At 47.6% G+C, this 14,582-nt stretch overlaps 1 protein-coding gene, 1 non-coding gene and 1 pseudogene across 9 annotated transcripts in view; all 3 read left to right on the forward strand.

Moving 5' to 3' along the window:
• NCOR1 (nuclear receptor corepressor 1) overlaps window positions 1–14,582 on the forward strand; it is a 109,253-nt gene that overhangs the window by 56,692 nt on the left and 37,979 nt on the right. For all 8 annotated transcript variants that reach the window (XM_061605353.1, XM_061605352.1, XM_061605356.1 and 5 more), the window contains exons 17-24: window positions 311–373; window positions 3,222–3,361; window positions 4,852–4,978; window positions 6,007–6,565; window positions 8,978–9,107; window positions 10,181–10,367; window positions 11,874–12,047; window positions 13,254–13,414. In XM_061605353.1, coding sequence (XP_061461337.1) covers window positions 311–373; window positions 3,222–3,361; window positions 4,852–4,978; window positions 6,007–6,565; window positions 8,978–9,107; window positions 10,181–10,367; window positions 11,874–12,047; window positions 13,254–13,414 — 1,541 coding nt within the window. The remainder of the gene's footprint in view (window positions 1–310; window positions 374–3,221; window positions 3,362–4,851; window positions 4,979–6,006; window positions 6,566–8,977; window positions 9,108–10,180; window positions 10,368–11,873; window positions 12,048–13,253; window positions 13,415–14,582) is intronic.
• On the forward strand, window positions 12,588–12,658 carry TRNAP-UGG (transfer RNA proline (anticodon UGG)). The gene has a single exon. It is a non-coding gene; the product is annotated as a tRNA-Pro (tRNA).
• On the forward strand, window positions 13,645–13,763 carry LOC133374547 (5S ribosomal RNA; annotated as a pseudogene).

Below are 14,582 nucleotides of genomic sequence, written 5' to 3' on the forward strand. Positions count from 1 at the left end.
CTCGTGTGCCAGAACTGTTTCACCTGGGCCCTTTTATAAGTATGTCCTTTTAAAAAAAAAAAACTTCCTTACGCATGCTTGCACCCCTCTCATGTACTCTCTCTTAGTCTCATAGGGAAATCTCACACTCCCCCCCCGCTGTCCCTCATTTTTTAGTGTAATAAGAACTGCCTCTCTCCTGTCATCAGCGGGCATCTTTGCTGAATGGCCCCAGCGGGTCTTAATGTAAACAGATTAGCAGATCACGCTGACACCACGGCCCTTTTGCTATCTGACGGGCTCCCCTCTCTTCCCCCCCTCTCTGTTTCAGCTTCGGCAGAGCCGGTGGAGACCTCCCGCTGGACAGAAGAAGAGATGGAAGTTGCAAAAAAAGGTAAATGCACCTTTCTTTTTCAAGGAAATGTAACATCTTGTTGACTTTTGGGTGTGTAAAGACAGATGTGGCTAATACGTTCTTTCAAATAGATTCTTGAGGGTCATTAAACCTTTTAAGAACATAAGAACATAAGAAGAGCCTGCTGGATCAGGCCAGTGGCCCATCTAGTCCAGCATCCTGTTCTCACAGTGGCCAACCAGGTGCCTGGGGGAAGCCCGCAAGCAGGACCCGAGTGCAAGAACACTCTCCCCTCCTGAGGCTTCCGGCAACTGGTTTTCAGAAGCATGCTGCCTCTGACTAGGGTGGCAGAGCACAGCCATCACGGCTAGTAGCCATTGATAGCCCTGTCCTCCATGAATTTGTCTAATCTTCTTTTAAAGCCATCCAAGCTGGTGGCCATTACTGCATCTTGTGGGAGCAAATTCCATAGTTTAACTATGCGCTGAGTAAAGAAGTACTTCCTTTTGTCTGTCCTGAATCTTCCAACATTCAGCTTCTTTGAATGTCCACGAGTTCTAGTATTATGAGAGAGGGAGAAGAACTTTTCTCTATCCACTTTCTCAATGCCATGCATAATTTTATACACTTCTATCATGTCCCCTCTGACCCGCCTTTTCTCTAAACTAAAAAGCCCCAAATGCTGCAACCTTTCCTCGTAAGGGAGTTGCTCCATCCCCTTGATCATTCTGGTTGCCCTCTTCTGAACCTTTTCCAACTCTATAATATCCTTTTTGAGATGAGGCGACCAGAACTGTACACAGTATTCCAAATGCGGCCGCACCATAGATTTATACAACGGCATTATGATAAGGCAGACACGTGAAGAAGCTGCCAGAGCATTTGTCCTTCTAGCTTGATGATTGTCTCCACTGGGGGTTCCCAAAACGGGGTCCGTGGCATGTCCGCATTAAACATTCATCTTGATTTTCAGTTGTATTTCTGTTGCTTATTTTGTTTCTCATCTTGTATTTTACTCTGTTGCACTTCGAATTCTGCGGAATCCAAGAAAAAATATATATATATGAGAAAGAAAAGAAGCGATCAGAATGCAATTAAAAATCATACAGCATCTAGCACAGTGCATTACAGTTGCTGCAACAGGCAGACAAATGAATTAAGTGCTCCATCGAGACCATCGGTGTGGTCTAGCGGTCCGCGGGGGAACAAAGTTAGGAACCCCTGATCTGTCTGTGTCTGGCAGTGGCTTTTCAGAGTTTGTTAGTTTGCTTGTTTGTTATATTTATATCCCATCCTTCCTCCCAGTAGGAGCCCCCAGTTTCAAGCAGGGGGTCTTTTCCAGCCTTTCCTGGAGAAGAACCTGAGACCTTCTGCACCCAAAGGAGATGCTCTATCATTGAGCGTTCCCCTGAAATTAAAGCAAGCTTTCTGTTCTCGTGGTTCTGTACGGATGTTTTATTTATTTATTTAGATTCCTAGTATCTACTGAGCATGCTTAGGCCTTGCTAGTCTGTTTTTTTTGGGGCGGTGGCCCCTCCTTTGGTTTTGCTTGAAGATTTTTATTTATTATTTACTTCTGCAATCCCTGGGCTTTTGCCTCCAAGCCTGCTGGGATAAACTCCCCGTTGTTTCACAGAGGACTCGTTTTCTGTCTCCATTTCTATCGGCATGGGAGCACCGATTTTGCTATTGGAAGGTTGGAAGTTCTGGGTTGCTTTTTTTAAGAGGAGGGGGAAATCCACAGGTGTGATTTGATCCTTACATAGTTCTGCTTCATCTGGAAAACTCCTTCCTTTTGGCTTTGTTTCAGTCCCACAGACTCCCCAACTCTCTCTCTCTCCCGCACTATGCATAATGCCGGCAAGGGGGTGGCGGTGAGATTTAGCAGCTTTACAGCCTAGGGAGAATTGGGTTATGTCAACCAAAGAGACTGCACGATCCAGTAGATAAGCCCTCGGCACTATGGGGTCAGGAGAGCTGGGGTCAGGGGTATCCTTGGCGTTGACATCAAATGACCTTAAAAGGTTTGTGCTCTTTAAAATTCATATTCTTCCCTTCCTCCCAGAGGGAGCCCAGGGCAGCAAACAGAAACGCTACAACACTCTCTAAAGCATCTTAAAAACAGAGTTTAAGACATATTAAAATAAAGTATCTTCAAAAAAACTTTTAAAAACATCTTAAAAAGCAATAAAATAAAAAAGGGATAAAAATAAGAAGTTAATAAATGTTGCTCATACATTGATATTCCTTGATTATACATGGATATTCATTTGCATTCCTAAGAGTTTGGGGTTGGGGTCGACGTCAACTTTACAAGCTCATCAAGGGGGTCAGTGAACTCAGATGTTGGGAAACCCTGTTGTAGGCAAGCAACACTGAGATTTTGTAAACAGTCTCCCCTTCGTTGAACCACTCCAGTTTCTTCCTTGCCGATTTTGACTGTCTCGAGTGCCTTGGTGTGGGCTGTAGCTCAGTAGCAGAACACCTGCTTTGTATGCAAAAGGTTGCAGGTTTAATCCCCAGTGGCATCTCCAGGTAAGGAAGGTAGAAAGCCCTGCCTGAAACTCTGGAGAAGCTGAGCAAGATAGACTAAGGGTTTGACTCAGTATGTTCCTATTTAATTTAGCCCTTAATTCAGAAGCATGAGGACTGGAATCTTGGTTTATTTTGAGAGGAAGAGCTGTAGGTCAGGGGTAGAGCATCTAGGTCCCAGGTTCAATCCCTGGGATTTCCAGATAGGGCTGGGAATTGTCCCGCCTGAAACCCGAGAGAGGTACTGCCAGTCAGTGTTGACAGTATTGAGCCAGATTGCACCAGTGTTCTGTCTCAGTATAAGGCAGCTTCCTAGATTCCTTTTTTTAAAAACGGTGTCTTCTGTTTTTGGCAGGGTTGGTGGAACATGGGCGCAACTGGGCAGCCATTGCCAAGATGGTGGGGACGAAGAGCGAGGCCCAGTGTAAAAACTTCTACTTCAACTATAAAAGGCGGCACAAACTCGACGATCTCTTGCAGCAGTACAAGCAAAAGGTAAGCAGACTCAGCCCAGCCTCAGGAGGGCGTTGCTTCTAATGTGGGAAACCAGAGCGCAAGGTACCCAGACGCCAAGAGGCCGGACGAGGCCGTCATCAGACGGGAGCGGGCGGATCAGTGGAGTGCCCATGCTCTTTTAAATTATATTCCCTTTATACGAGAATTAAGGGCAGGGCGACAAGAATGGACTTCACATGCCCTAATGGTCGCAAAGAGGCTTGTACTTCAATCCTGCAAACGCCCACCAACTACTATGCAATGGTTTGGTGACCTGAACACCCTTGCTGCATTTGAATGTACTTTCTTTAAACGTCAGCTTCGCCTGGCTTTGTATGTTTTGGATGGCATCTATGTGGAAACTGAAATGGATGTATGAATGTTTAAATGTTCTGTTAATGTGATCTGGCAGTTTCTTTTTCTTTGTCCCCCCCTTTTTCTTTCTTTAATGAAATTGCAATTAAAAAAAATATTTTTTTGAAAAGATTAGGTGGGTGTGAAAGGAACAGCCAGCAGACTGGCACAGGACATAGGGAGCTGCCTTATCCCAAGTGAGACCCATTGGTCCATCTAACTTAGATGGTCCATCTAACTTAGTATTGTCTGCCCTGACTGGTAGCCACTCTCCAGGTTTTCGGATAGGGGGTGGGGTTATCTCCCACCCTTCTCTGGGAGATTGAAACCAGGTCCTTCTGCATGCAAAGCAGGTGCTCTGCCAGAGAGCTGTGGGCATCCCTCCCCTAAAAATAAAATAAGGTTCTAGTCCTCAGGATTCTGAATAAAGGGTTGAAAGAAGAATGTATAAAGCAGCCTTGCACCTTATATGAAATAAGTGGGCATGGCTAACTTAGGCTGATTAAATTTCAATGGGTCTACTGTGAGTTGCACTTAGTTGGAATATAACCCTTTATATTTTAATTTTTTTAGTCTGTTGCTGTTTGAATTTGTTGTTGTTGTTAGTATTATTATCTTTATTTATACCCCACCCTTTTTCCAAAACTGGAACTCAGGGCGGCTTACAACTAAAAATGGGTACATATAATTTGGACATATAAAAATCTACATTTAAAATAGAATTAAACTCATTACAGCATTAAAACACTTGAACATCACCTAAAAATACCTGTAAAATTTGTTTACAGTGTTTCTCATATAGCTGTTTTTATTGATAATTTTAATGATTGTTTTTGTGAACCGCTTAGAGGTTTTCTACAATCAACTGGCACATACATTTTGTCAAATAAGCAAACATTTTCGGCATATGCTTGACAAACAAAATTCTTAGCTGTGCACCTTAAAAAAAAAAAAGAAGAAGAACATGGGAAGAAGCCCAAAGAGGACCATGTTGGGGTTGGATTAAGGGGTTAAAGCCATAGAGCTGGGAGGAATCCTCACCTAAGCGACAAGCCCAGTGTGTATGGGAAGGCGCAGTCGGAATATACCCATGTAGACAATCGAGTAGCAACCTTCCTCTTTTCTTGCCTCTTTAGTCTTCTCGAAGGCCCCGCGAGGAGCGCGAGGTGTCCCAGTGCGAAAGCGTGGCGTCAACGGTCTCTGCACAGGAAGATGAGGACATCGAAGCATCCAACGAGGAAGAGAACCCAGAAGACAGCGAGGGTGACCTCTTCGTTCAGCTCCTGAAATGCCAGACATCTTTTGCCTGTCTTGGATTTCCTTCGGAAACGAGCCGTTTAAGGAGGATGGATGTTGTTGGACTGCAGCTCCCATTAGCACCCAGAAGCCAGGGATGATGGGATTTGTAGTCCAAGGAACATCTGGAGTGCCCATAGGCTCCCTGTCCCTGCATTATATGTCGTTGGATTCTAGCTCTCCTCTGCCGCAGCCAGCACTCGGGGATGATGGGAGTTGTAGTCCAACAATATAAAGATTGCCTGACACCTCTATGTTCCATCTCGATCACCAAGATCTTCTGATGGAACACTTTTGGTGATTCCCTGTACCCCGGAGGTTCAGCTGGCCTCCACCAGGGACGGAGCCTTTAGTGTGGCAGGTGCTGCCCTGTGGAACTCCCTACCAATAGAGGTTCAGCAGGAACCATCCCTTCTTTCTGTCAGGCATCTCTTGAAAACCGAACTTTGTAGTCAGGCCTTTTAACCTGATTTCCCCCCCTTCCAACCAATGTAGTATTGGTTGATGCTTTTATTATGGTGTTGCTTTTAATTATGTTTTTATTGGTTTTTAATTTTATAATGTCTTTGTAGGCCGTAAGCCGCCTTGATGTATGGCACGTTGCAATTGCTGTAACAGGCAGAAAAATCATTAAGTAGTCTGCCAAGACCCTCAGCAATTTTCAAGCGGTCCATGGTGAAAATGGTTTGGGAACCACTGGATTAGAGCATGAACCAGGATTTTTAGCGGTGGAAGGTGGCAGAAGGGTCAGGTTTTTGCCACCTTCCTTGGGGGAACTGTCATGGCTTGCCTTCCCTTGGTGCAGTTGCAGAAGCACAGAATACATTGCCCACGACCCACCTCCAACCAGAGGCACGACATCCGTGACACTGGGTCTCTCCTTATTTTTGTGTGTGTGTTTCGGGCAGCCCTACTAAGCAATAATCATCTGGCATCTCGTTAAAGCTCCTTAATTACTTTTTGGATGTTTACACTTGACTTAATGCCTTTTCTAGGTGTGGACAATAGCTCTGATACCGAGAGCGCGCCATCTCCTTCCCCGGTGGAGGCTGCCAAGCCCTTGGAAGACGCCCCTCCCGAGAACAGTTCTGCTTCCAGGATGACCGCTGAGGTGGCAGCAGTGGAGCAGGAACCTGCTGAGAAAGTGGCGCCCAGTGCATCCCCTCCCTTGGCAGCTCAGAGTGCGAAGCCAGCTGGAAACGAGAGTCCCGAGCTGCAGGTGAAAGAAGAGGTGGCAACCGAGGTGGAAGAACCCATGGAGATGGAGAGCGGGAGCCAGCCAGCTGATATTAAGCCTGTCCTTCCTGCGCACCCCAAAACGGAGCCTGTGGATGCCGAAGCAAGGCTCCTGGAAGACGTCCAAGTAAAGATGGAGAACGCTGCCAAAGAGAGGGAAGAGGAGATGGGCAAAGAGAATCTGGAGCGGCTGGAAGGGATGGACTTCAACCTGGCACAAGAGGCCAGTCCCCAGAGGGTGGGCCCCACCTCGGACAATGATTCAAGCGCCACTTGCAGTGCCGACGAAGACGTGGACGGAGACCCCGACAGGCAGAGGTGAGATTCGCACTGCCAGGCAATTAAAAGGACCTTCTCTTAAGTTGAAGGCCGAACTTTCAGAGACACAAAGAATGGCTGCTCTGCGCTAGACACATTCCCATGCGGTGTATTCTGGCTACGCTATCCCGCTTGTCCATCGAATATGTTCCCAGTTGAGAGCAGGGATGAGAAACCTCTGGCTCGCAGGGCAATCTTGGCCCCAGATGTGGCCCGCGAGGCTGTTTTCCCCAAACCGTGCCTGCCTGTCCCACACCCGTCGTCAGGTGTCAGGCAGGCACAGACGGGAGCCTTTAAGTGCGGCCCCAATGAGGTGTTGGCAAGGGAAAGCAAGCTTTGGCTCTACCGCCCATCAGCTGAGGTGGAAGAGGCAGAGCCCCCGATGCTTTACAGAATTGCCCAGGATTCTTTGCAAGCTTTGCGTGGTGCTTTGAAGCCTCGACTTTGTGATTTCAAAGCGCCCAATCACCTGACATCCTTGCAACGTCAGGTTGCAAATTTGGCCCCTGAGGCTAGGATCTGAGACAGATCTGGCCCATGGAGCCAAGAGGGTTTTCCCGTTCTGATTTAGAGGGAGATTTTTTATCCAAGGCTTTTTATCCAGAGTGTTCCTTTAGGCTGCTTGCTCCTCTGCAAAGATTTCCCTGCCCTTCCCTGTGCAGGATTCCTTGCTGCCTGTCTTAGCCAGGCGAGTTGTTTAAATACAAGGCTAGGTTGCACTCAGAAGACCTATCGTGCCCAGCCCTCAAGTCTTGGTGATGGTGGTGGTGGCCTCACTACTTGTTTCGCTGCACCCGTGTTCCAGAGTGGTCTTGTATTGTGTGGCTGAGCAAGGGGGTGGTGGAGGGGATTCCATTTCCAGTTATTTCCTTCCGCCACGCTCTTCCCTCCTAGTGTTCTGTGCCTTCAGCGACACACGTGGCCCTCTTGCTGTAATGGAAAGTTTCCTGTATCATCATTTTGAGGTTTGGAAGCAGTTCACGGAACGCTCTTAGTTGAGCTTGCCCTGGAGCCGGGTGTTAAATGTCAGTGCTATCAAGTTGCTCTGTTTCCATTTTTTTTTTTTACGAGGGTATAGCAGAGAGCCTTTTCCTGTAACCCACAGGTCGAGGAGTGGGGGAATCTTGCCTGTTAATGCATAAAACAGGGATTCCTAAACCGTGGTCCACGGACCACGAGTGGTCTGCAAGCTTCATTCAGGTAGCCTGTGGAGTGTGTGTAAAAATACAATTATGTTTCTTTAAAAAACAACAACATGTACACCCCTTTAGAAATTCTGAATATTATGCAGTGTATAAATACCGTGATGATGATGATAATGGAGCAGACAGATCCGTAGGCAGCTGAGGATGATCATGCTGGAATGAAGGCAAAGGGCAGTAAGATAGGCCAGGGCTGGTCCCTGGAGAGCTCTTAAGGGGAAGGACACGGCCTTTGTGTTGGGCACGTGCGTAGGAACGGAAAGTTAGCCAGTGAAGGGATTGAGTAAGGGGACATTGCGTGGTCTGAACGACGGGAGAAGCGGCTGCTTGTGACAGAGTTCTGAATTGGAAGGGAGAGTGCTAGAGCGTGAACCTGGATTTGCAGCAGTGGCAGATGGTAGACAGGCCAGGTTTTTGCCACCTTACACGGGGGGATTTTGGGGGCTTGCCTTGGCGCAGTTGCAGAAGCACAGGGTACATCACCCATGCCCCCCCGACCAGAAATGTCAATAAATAATTAAAAACACCGCTGATACAAAAACACTTCCGTGCATCTGATTCCATGTATCAGTGGAACTCTGATAGATCATGTTGCTTGTTTTCTTTACTCGCAGCAGCTTGCAAAATTCTCTCTGACGGCCTTTGCCAACTTGGTGCCCTTGAGATGCTGTTGAACTCCAACTCCCAGCAGCCACCTTGGCCAGTGATCACAGATGATGGGGACTGTAGACCTACAGCATGCTAGAGGCACCAGGTTTGGTGGGAGACTGAGCTGTATAAATTTTCCTCTTTTTCTGTCTGCGCATTTAAAAAAATATTAATTGGTTTCATCATTTATAACAACGCACAGAATCACAATACAACAAATGCAGCATTTGAGAAACAATTGGGTGCATTGTTAGTCGAAGACGCTGCTATGATTGTGTACATTTTCCTTCTTAATCCTTTTCAGGTACGTTTGGTTTAAATGGGTCCTGTCCTCAACAGATCTAAGCAGTTACGGGTGCCAAATAAGAGCATGCTGACTCGGCGGTGCTCTGTCGTTATCCTTTGTGTTAACTAAAGGAGCGAAATCAAATGAGCTGGAAACAAACTTACCTGCCTTCATATTTTCCTTGGTCGTTCTCTGTTCTTGTGTTAATTTTTCTGCTCACGGTGCAGTCCACTTTTTTGCTCAATGCACTGTCATGTCATTTCCCTCCCCATCCAGAATCTTTACGATGGACTCGAAGCCGTCCCTGTTGAACCCCACCGGGCCCCTCCTTGTATCGCCTGCGATAAAACAAGGCTCGATGGACTTGCAGCAACTTCAGCATCGGGCGGCTGTCATACCCCCCATGGTAATTCTCTTCTGCATGGTGGGGGAGCGTTCTCTCGTCTGGAAGGGTCCAGTAGTGGAATCCCACCCCCACCCACCCCTGGTGAGGCACTGCCAGTCAGTGCAAACTAGCCTTCGCAGACCTGGTTGGACTACAACTCTCATCATCCCTCGCTACTGGCTATGCCGGCTGGGGCTGATTAAAGTTGTAGTCCAGGAACTTAGGAAGCTTCCTTAAACCGAATCAGATCCATTGGTCCATCTGGTTCAGTATTGTCTACCCTGAATGGCAGTGCCTCTCCAGGATTTCAGGCAGGGTTTTCTCCCTACCTGGGGATGCTATTGGGGAATGAAGCTGCAGGCCTTCTGCATGCAAGGTAGATGCTCTGCCTCTGAGCTACAGCCCTTCCAGTCCAGAACATTTTTTTGGGGGGGGGGGGGACCAGATTGACAAAGGCTGGTATAGGTAATACTGAGTTATATGGATCGATAGTCTGGCTGAGTATAATTAGCTATGCTCTGTGCTCCCTCTGACGTGATTAGCAACAATACTAGACTGGGTAGGTGGTGTTTGGTACAGGCCCCACCCAAAACAGAAATCCACTGTCAGGGCTGAGGTGTCGGCAGGTTGTTAGGGAAACCCAAGAGTAGTGTCAGAACTGCACAGTGGCGGTGGTGGGGAGGTCATCAGCTTAGGAGATTTCTATTTATTTCATTTCATTTACATCCTGCCCTTCCCAGTAGGAGCCCAGGGTAGTGTTTCTAGGGAACTCCACAGCACAGCTGATCGCTGCTGAAAGCGGGGCTTGAAGTCAGCGCCGATCAGCTGACTGGTGGTGATTTCAAGTCTCGCTTGGGTCAGGTGGGATGTTCCTTTGCAGCTCAGCCTTAAAGCCACACTGCAAGGGGGAAAAATGGGTCACGGGGACATCAAAGCCATGTTCGGTGACTGACAACTCTGCTGACCTGTCAAAGTAGCCTACCCCAGGGGCTGGTGAGGCGGAACACCTCCGGGATCCAGGCTGATTAAGCAATTTCCATTTGTGCCGTGTGGATGCCATTCAGTTTGCTTTTCCTCCACCCCGTTTCCCGTAGGTCTCTTCGACGCTGCAAGGGATGACGATGAGCGGGTACACGCTCTTCCAGGAGCACATCAAAGCCATGCACAAGTCCACCATGCTGGAGGAGCAGCAGCGGCAGAGGCAAGAGCAGATGGAGGTGGACTGCTGCAGGTCTGCCAGCCCCTGCGGCCCATCCAAGAGCCCAAACGTCGAATGGGACGGTAGGTGGATGTCCCCGCAGCAACCAGGACAGCTGACGACCCATCCCTCCCAAGTCTTCCTGTCCTGGTATTGTCTCCTCCAGCCTTCCCTGCCCCTCCAACCTGGTGCCCTCCAGAGTGCAACTCCTATCGGCGATCTCAGCCAGCGCAGGGATTTGGACAGGAAGCCTCTCCCAGCCCTACTCGGAGATGCCTTGGATTGAACCCGGGTCCTGGTGCATGCAAAGCAGATGCTCTTCCCACTGAGCTACGATCCTTCTCCTTAAAGTTCTAGCGTTACGAAAGAAAGGGGGGAAACCTCTCCCCTTCCTTTCTACGTTGTCCCATATTTTGATGAGCCTTTGAAGGGCCTTTGAAGCTCAGTCGTAGAGTGTTTACTTTTCATGCACAATGTCCCAAGTGCAGTCCCTGGCATCTCCAGGTAGGGCAAAGGATGCCTCCTTCCCTGCAACCCTGGAGTGCTGCTGCTGCTGCTGCTGCCAAAAAGATGACGATGATTACAAGGACGATTTGAATTAATTTATTCCCCACCTTTCACACTGAGGTCCCAGGCTAGGTTACAACCATTTAAAATTACAACCTTAAAAGCAATTTAAAACAACTTGCCATCGCAAAAATAGGGTGGGTCCTAAAAATATACATCTCGGGTGTCAAAAGTCAAAGCGTCCAGCGTGTGGGCTGGATGGGCTAATTGACTATGTTCAAGGCAGCTGCCTGTGTTCCACATGCTTTCATATGTTTCTTCACACTCATAAGGGCTAGAAACGTGGTTTTTTACTTTTAATGACAATATAGACCCCGTGCGCCATCTCTGCTATCTTTTTGGCGCCTTTTGAAGACTTTCCTCTTTCAACAAACCTTTTAAGTTGAGACCTATCCCAGTCTGCATCTCTGTTAGAATTGCTTAATGTGTTTTTTTTAAATAATAATGTTTTTAATCCTTTTTTAAAGATTTTTTTAAAAAAATATATTTTTAACGCTGTTTTGTTTCAATGTATTTTAAGATCTGTTTTTATGATGTTTTAAAGTGTTTTTAGTGCTTTGTTTGCTGCCCTGGGCTCCTGCTAGGAGGAAGGGCGGGATATAAATTTAATAACAATAATAATAATAATGCTGACAGGCACTTGCGTGTGTGGGATGATCTTAACCCAGTGGTTGAGCATCTGCTTTTCATGCACGATACCCTAGCTTCAGTCCCCAATGGCATCTCCAGCTAGAGCTGGCAGTCTCCCTTGTCTGAAACCCTGGAAAGCCGCTGCCGGTCAGTGTAGATGATGCATCGCTAGACAGGCCAGTGGTCTGAACTGGTACACTGCAGTGCCCCTTGCCATGACAAAACCCTACCATACCTTCCCCAATTTTATTAACGAGAAGATCTGCAGACCCTCAGGTTTGTTGGGTGACACCCCGCCCCCGTCCGAGTTGTAATGTTTGAAAGAGAGAGAAGCCTGTTTGCCTACAATCCCGGCAGCCATCGCTTGACTCGAGTCGCTCCCTTTCTTGCAGGGAAGTCTGTTGCCTACATGCCTTATGCTGATGTCAAGCGTGCCATGGAACAGGAGGCGCAGATGCAGAATGCGGCAGTGAGATCGGCCTCGCCATATCGCTTGTCTCCGAGGGAGGTCAGCAAGGTCTCCCCGCAGCCCGACATGAACACTGCTCGTTACAGCGTCCCGCCAGGTAATGTCAGTCAGCCAACGCTGCTCCCTGATAGAATGTCGCCATGATGCTTGCTGGGATGAAGGGGAGGGCAGGCTTTGATTCTCGAATTATCCGAACCTTTAGTCCAAGAACAGGCTGTAGGTCACTGGTAGAGCACTTGTTTTGTATGCAGAAGGTCCCAGGCAGCATCTCCGTGCTGGGCTGAGAACCTCCCTGCCTGAAACCCTGAAGAGCTGCTGCCAGTCAGTGTAGATGATGATAGGCTAGATTGACTTAAAGATGGGAAGGCCTGGAAGAAACCTGGGACATCAGGAAAACAGAGAGGAAGGTTTTCCATTTCTTTCTGAAGCCTTTTTTTGTTTTTCTTCTGAAAAATTGAAGGGGAGGAAGAACGGAAAATAATGGGTTTTAATCCGAAAGTTTCCAGTTTTTTTCTGGGCCTTAACGTTTCTAGACTGGCGATCCAGCTCTGTGTAAGGCGGTGTCCTTTCTTCCCATTTATATCAGCCCGTTATTCAGAATTGTGAGGATGGGAATCTTGCTTTATTTCTCAGGGAAGGGCCTTAGCTCAATGGCAGAGTGTCTGCTTTGGATGCAGAAGGCCCCAGGTTCAATTCCTGGCATCTCCAGGGAGGGCTGGGAATGTCCCCACCCTCCGAAACCCTGAAGAGCTGCTGCCAGTCGGTGTAGACAATACTGAGCTAGATAGACCAGCACAATACTCTGTACAAAGCGGCTTTCTGTGCCCCTGCGCATGTTCGTATCCTTACGGATGAAACCAAGGTTGCAATCCTGTGTGTATTTACTTGGTGGGTAAATCCAGTTTAGTAAGACTTCTGTTTCAGCAAATGTGCAAAGGGATGGGCTGTAAGTGTATTCTACGAATAAAGAACTGCCCTTCTCACGATTTGGGTTTTCGAATGATTTGTGGATGTTCTGAAAGCTTAAAAAAGGCAAGTCTGAGACTTGCTTTTAACAAGACAAAACAAGTAGGCAAAAGCTGTTAGATGATGGCTAGAAACTTGAAAACTGCCCAGAGGCCTGCTCAGAACTCAGCTCTGATATGCTTTGGACATGTTCTTAATTTGCACACTGCCGTTTTTGGATTTGTTTAAAAGAGGAGGGAAAAAACCACAGCTACCCAGAAACACATTGTCCTCATTTATTCACGCCGTTGTTTACAAAGACATCTCTCTCTCTCTCTCCGTCTCCCTCCTTTCCAAGTTCTCCAACCTGCTCCTCATCAAGTAATTACCAATCTACCCGAAGGGGTCCGGCCCCCGACGACGCGGCCGACCAGACCGCCTCCTCCGCTGATCCCATCCTCCAAAACGGTGGTGCCCTCAGAGAAGCCTTCCTTCATCATGGGAGGATCCATCTCACAAGTAAGGCGGTAGGGGCCTGTATAGTTCAGGGGTTCCCAAACCTTTTTACCGCATGGACGACTTGACAATTGCTGGTGGTCTTGGTGGAGTGCTTGATGGGGTTTTTTTTTTGGCTGCTTGTTGCAGCCATTGTAATGCGCTGGCCTAGCCGTGCAACTTTCAATTGCATTTTCATTTCTTGGACTTTGTATTTTATAGTATTGCAATTTGCCATTCCCTAGAATTCAAATGCCTACAGCCGTACTATGCTGAACACGCTTGATCTTGTCTGATCTTGGAAGCTAAGCAGGGTCAGGCCTGGTTAGTACCTGGGTGGGAGATCTCCTGGGAATACCGGGTGCCGTAGGTTTAGAGGAAGGCAACGGTCAACCACCTCTGAATGCCTCTTACCATGAAAATATCCAATATATCCAAAAAAGATTCATCGGGTCGCCATAAGTCGCCATAAGTCGTCATTGACTTGAAGGCATATAACAAGAATTCAAATTGCAATTAAAAAATACAATATAAGAAGCAAAAGAAGCCATTTAAAATACAATTTAAAAATATGAATATTTAACATGGATGTGCTGCGGACCCCCTGAATGAAACGTGTAATGTGTTTTAATTGTTTTTAATACTGTATTTTAAATTTCTGTAACCTGCCCTGGGACGGGCAATACACTGTAACCTGCCCTGGGGCAGACCACAGTTTGGGCACCCTGGTGTAATTAATAGGACCCATTTCGCTAGTGTTTCATACTGGGAGTACCGCTAGCCTTACTCTTCAATGGCTGAGCATTGAAGGAGCATTGCATGCAGAAGGTCCCAGGTCCAATCCCTGGCATCCTCAAGCAGGGCTGAGAGAGACTCTCTGCCTGAAAAGCCTGGAGAGTTGCTGCCAGTCAGTGTAGGCAATACTGAGCTGGATGGACTAATGGTCTGTTTCAGGGTAAGTCACCTTCTTGTGTTTGTAACTAGATGCACATCAGGTATCATGCAAGACACATGAGTGAGGTCTATTTCTAGGGCAAGGGGACCCAGGCTCGGTCCCCGATAGGGCTGGGAATCGCCCCATCTGAAACCGCAGAGAGCCACGTACAAATTGAGGCCCTCACTTACAATCTTGTGGGTTGCGCAACAAAATGTTACAGCGTGGAGTGATCCCCATACAGGATCCCAGTTGCTC

The sequence above is a fragment of the Rhineura floridana genome, chromosome 21, assembly GCF_030035675.1.
Source record: "Rhineura floridana isolate rRhiFlo1 chromosome 21, rRhiFlo1.hap2, whole genome shotgun sequence".
NCBI lineage: Eukaryota > Metazoa > Chordata > Lepidosauria > Squamata > Rhineuridae > Rhineura > Rhineura floridana.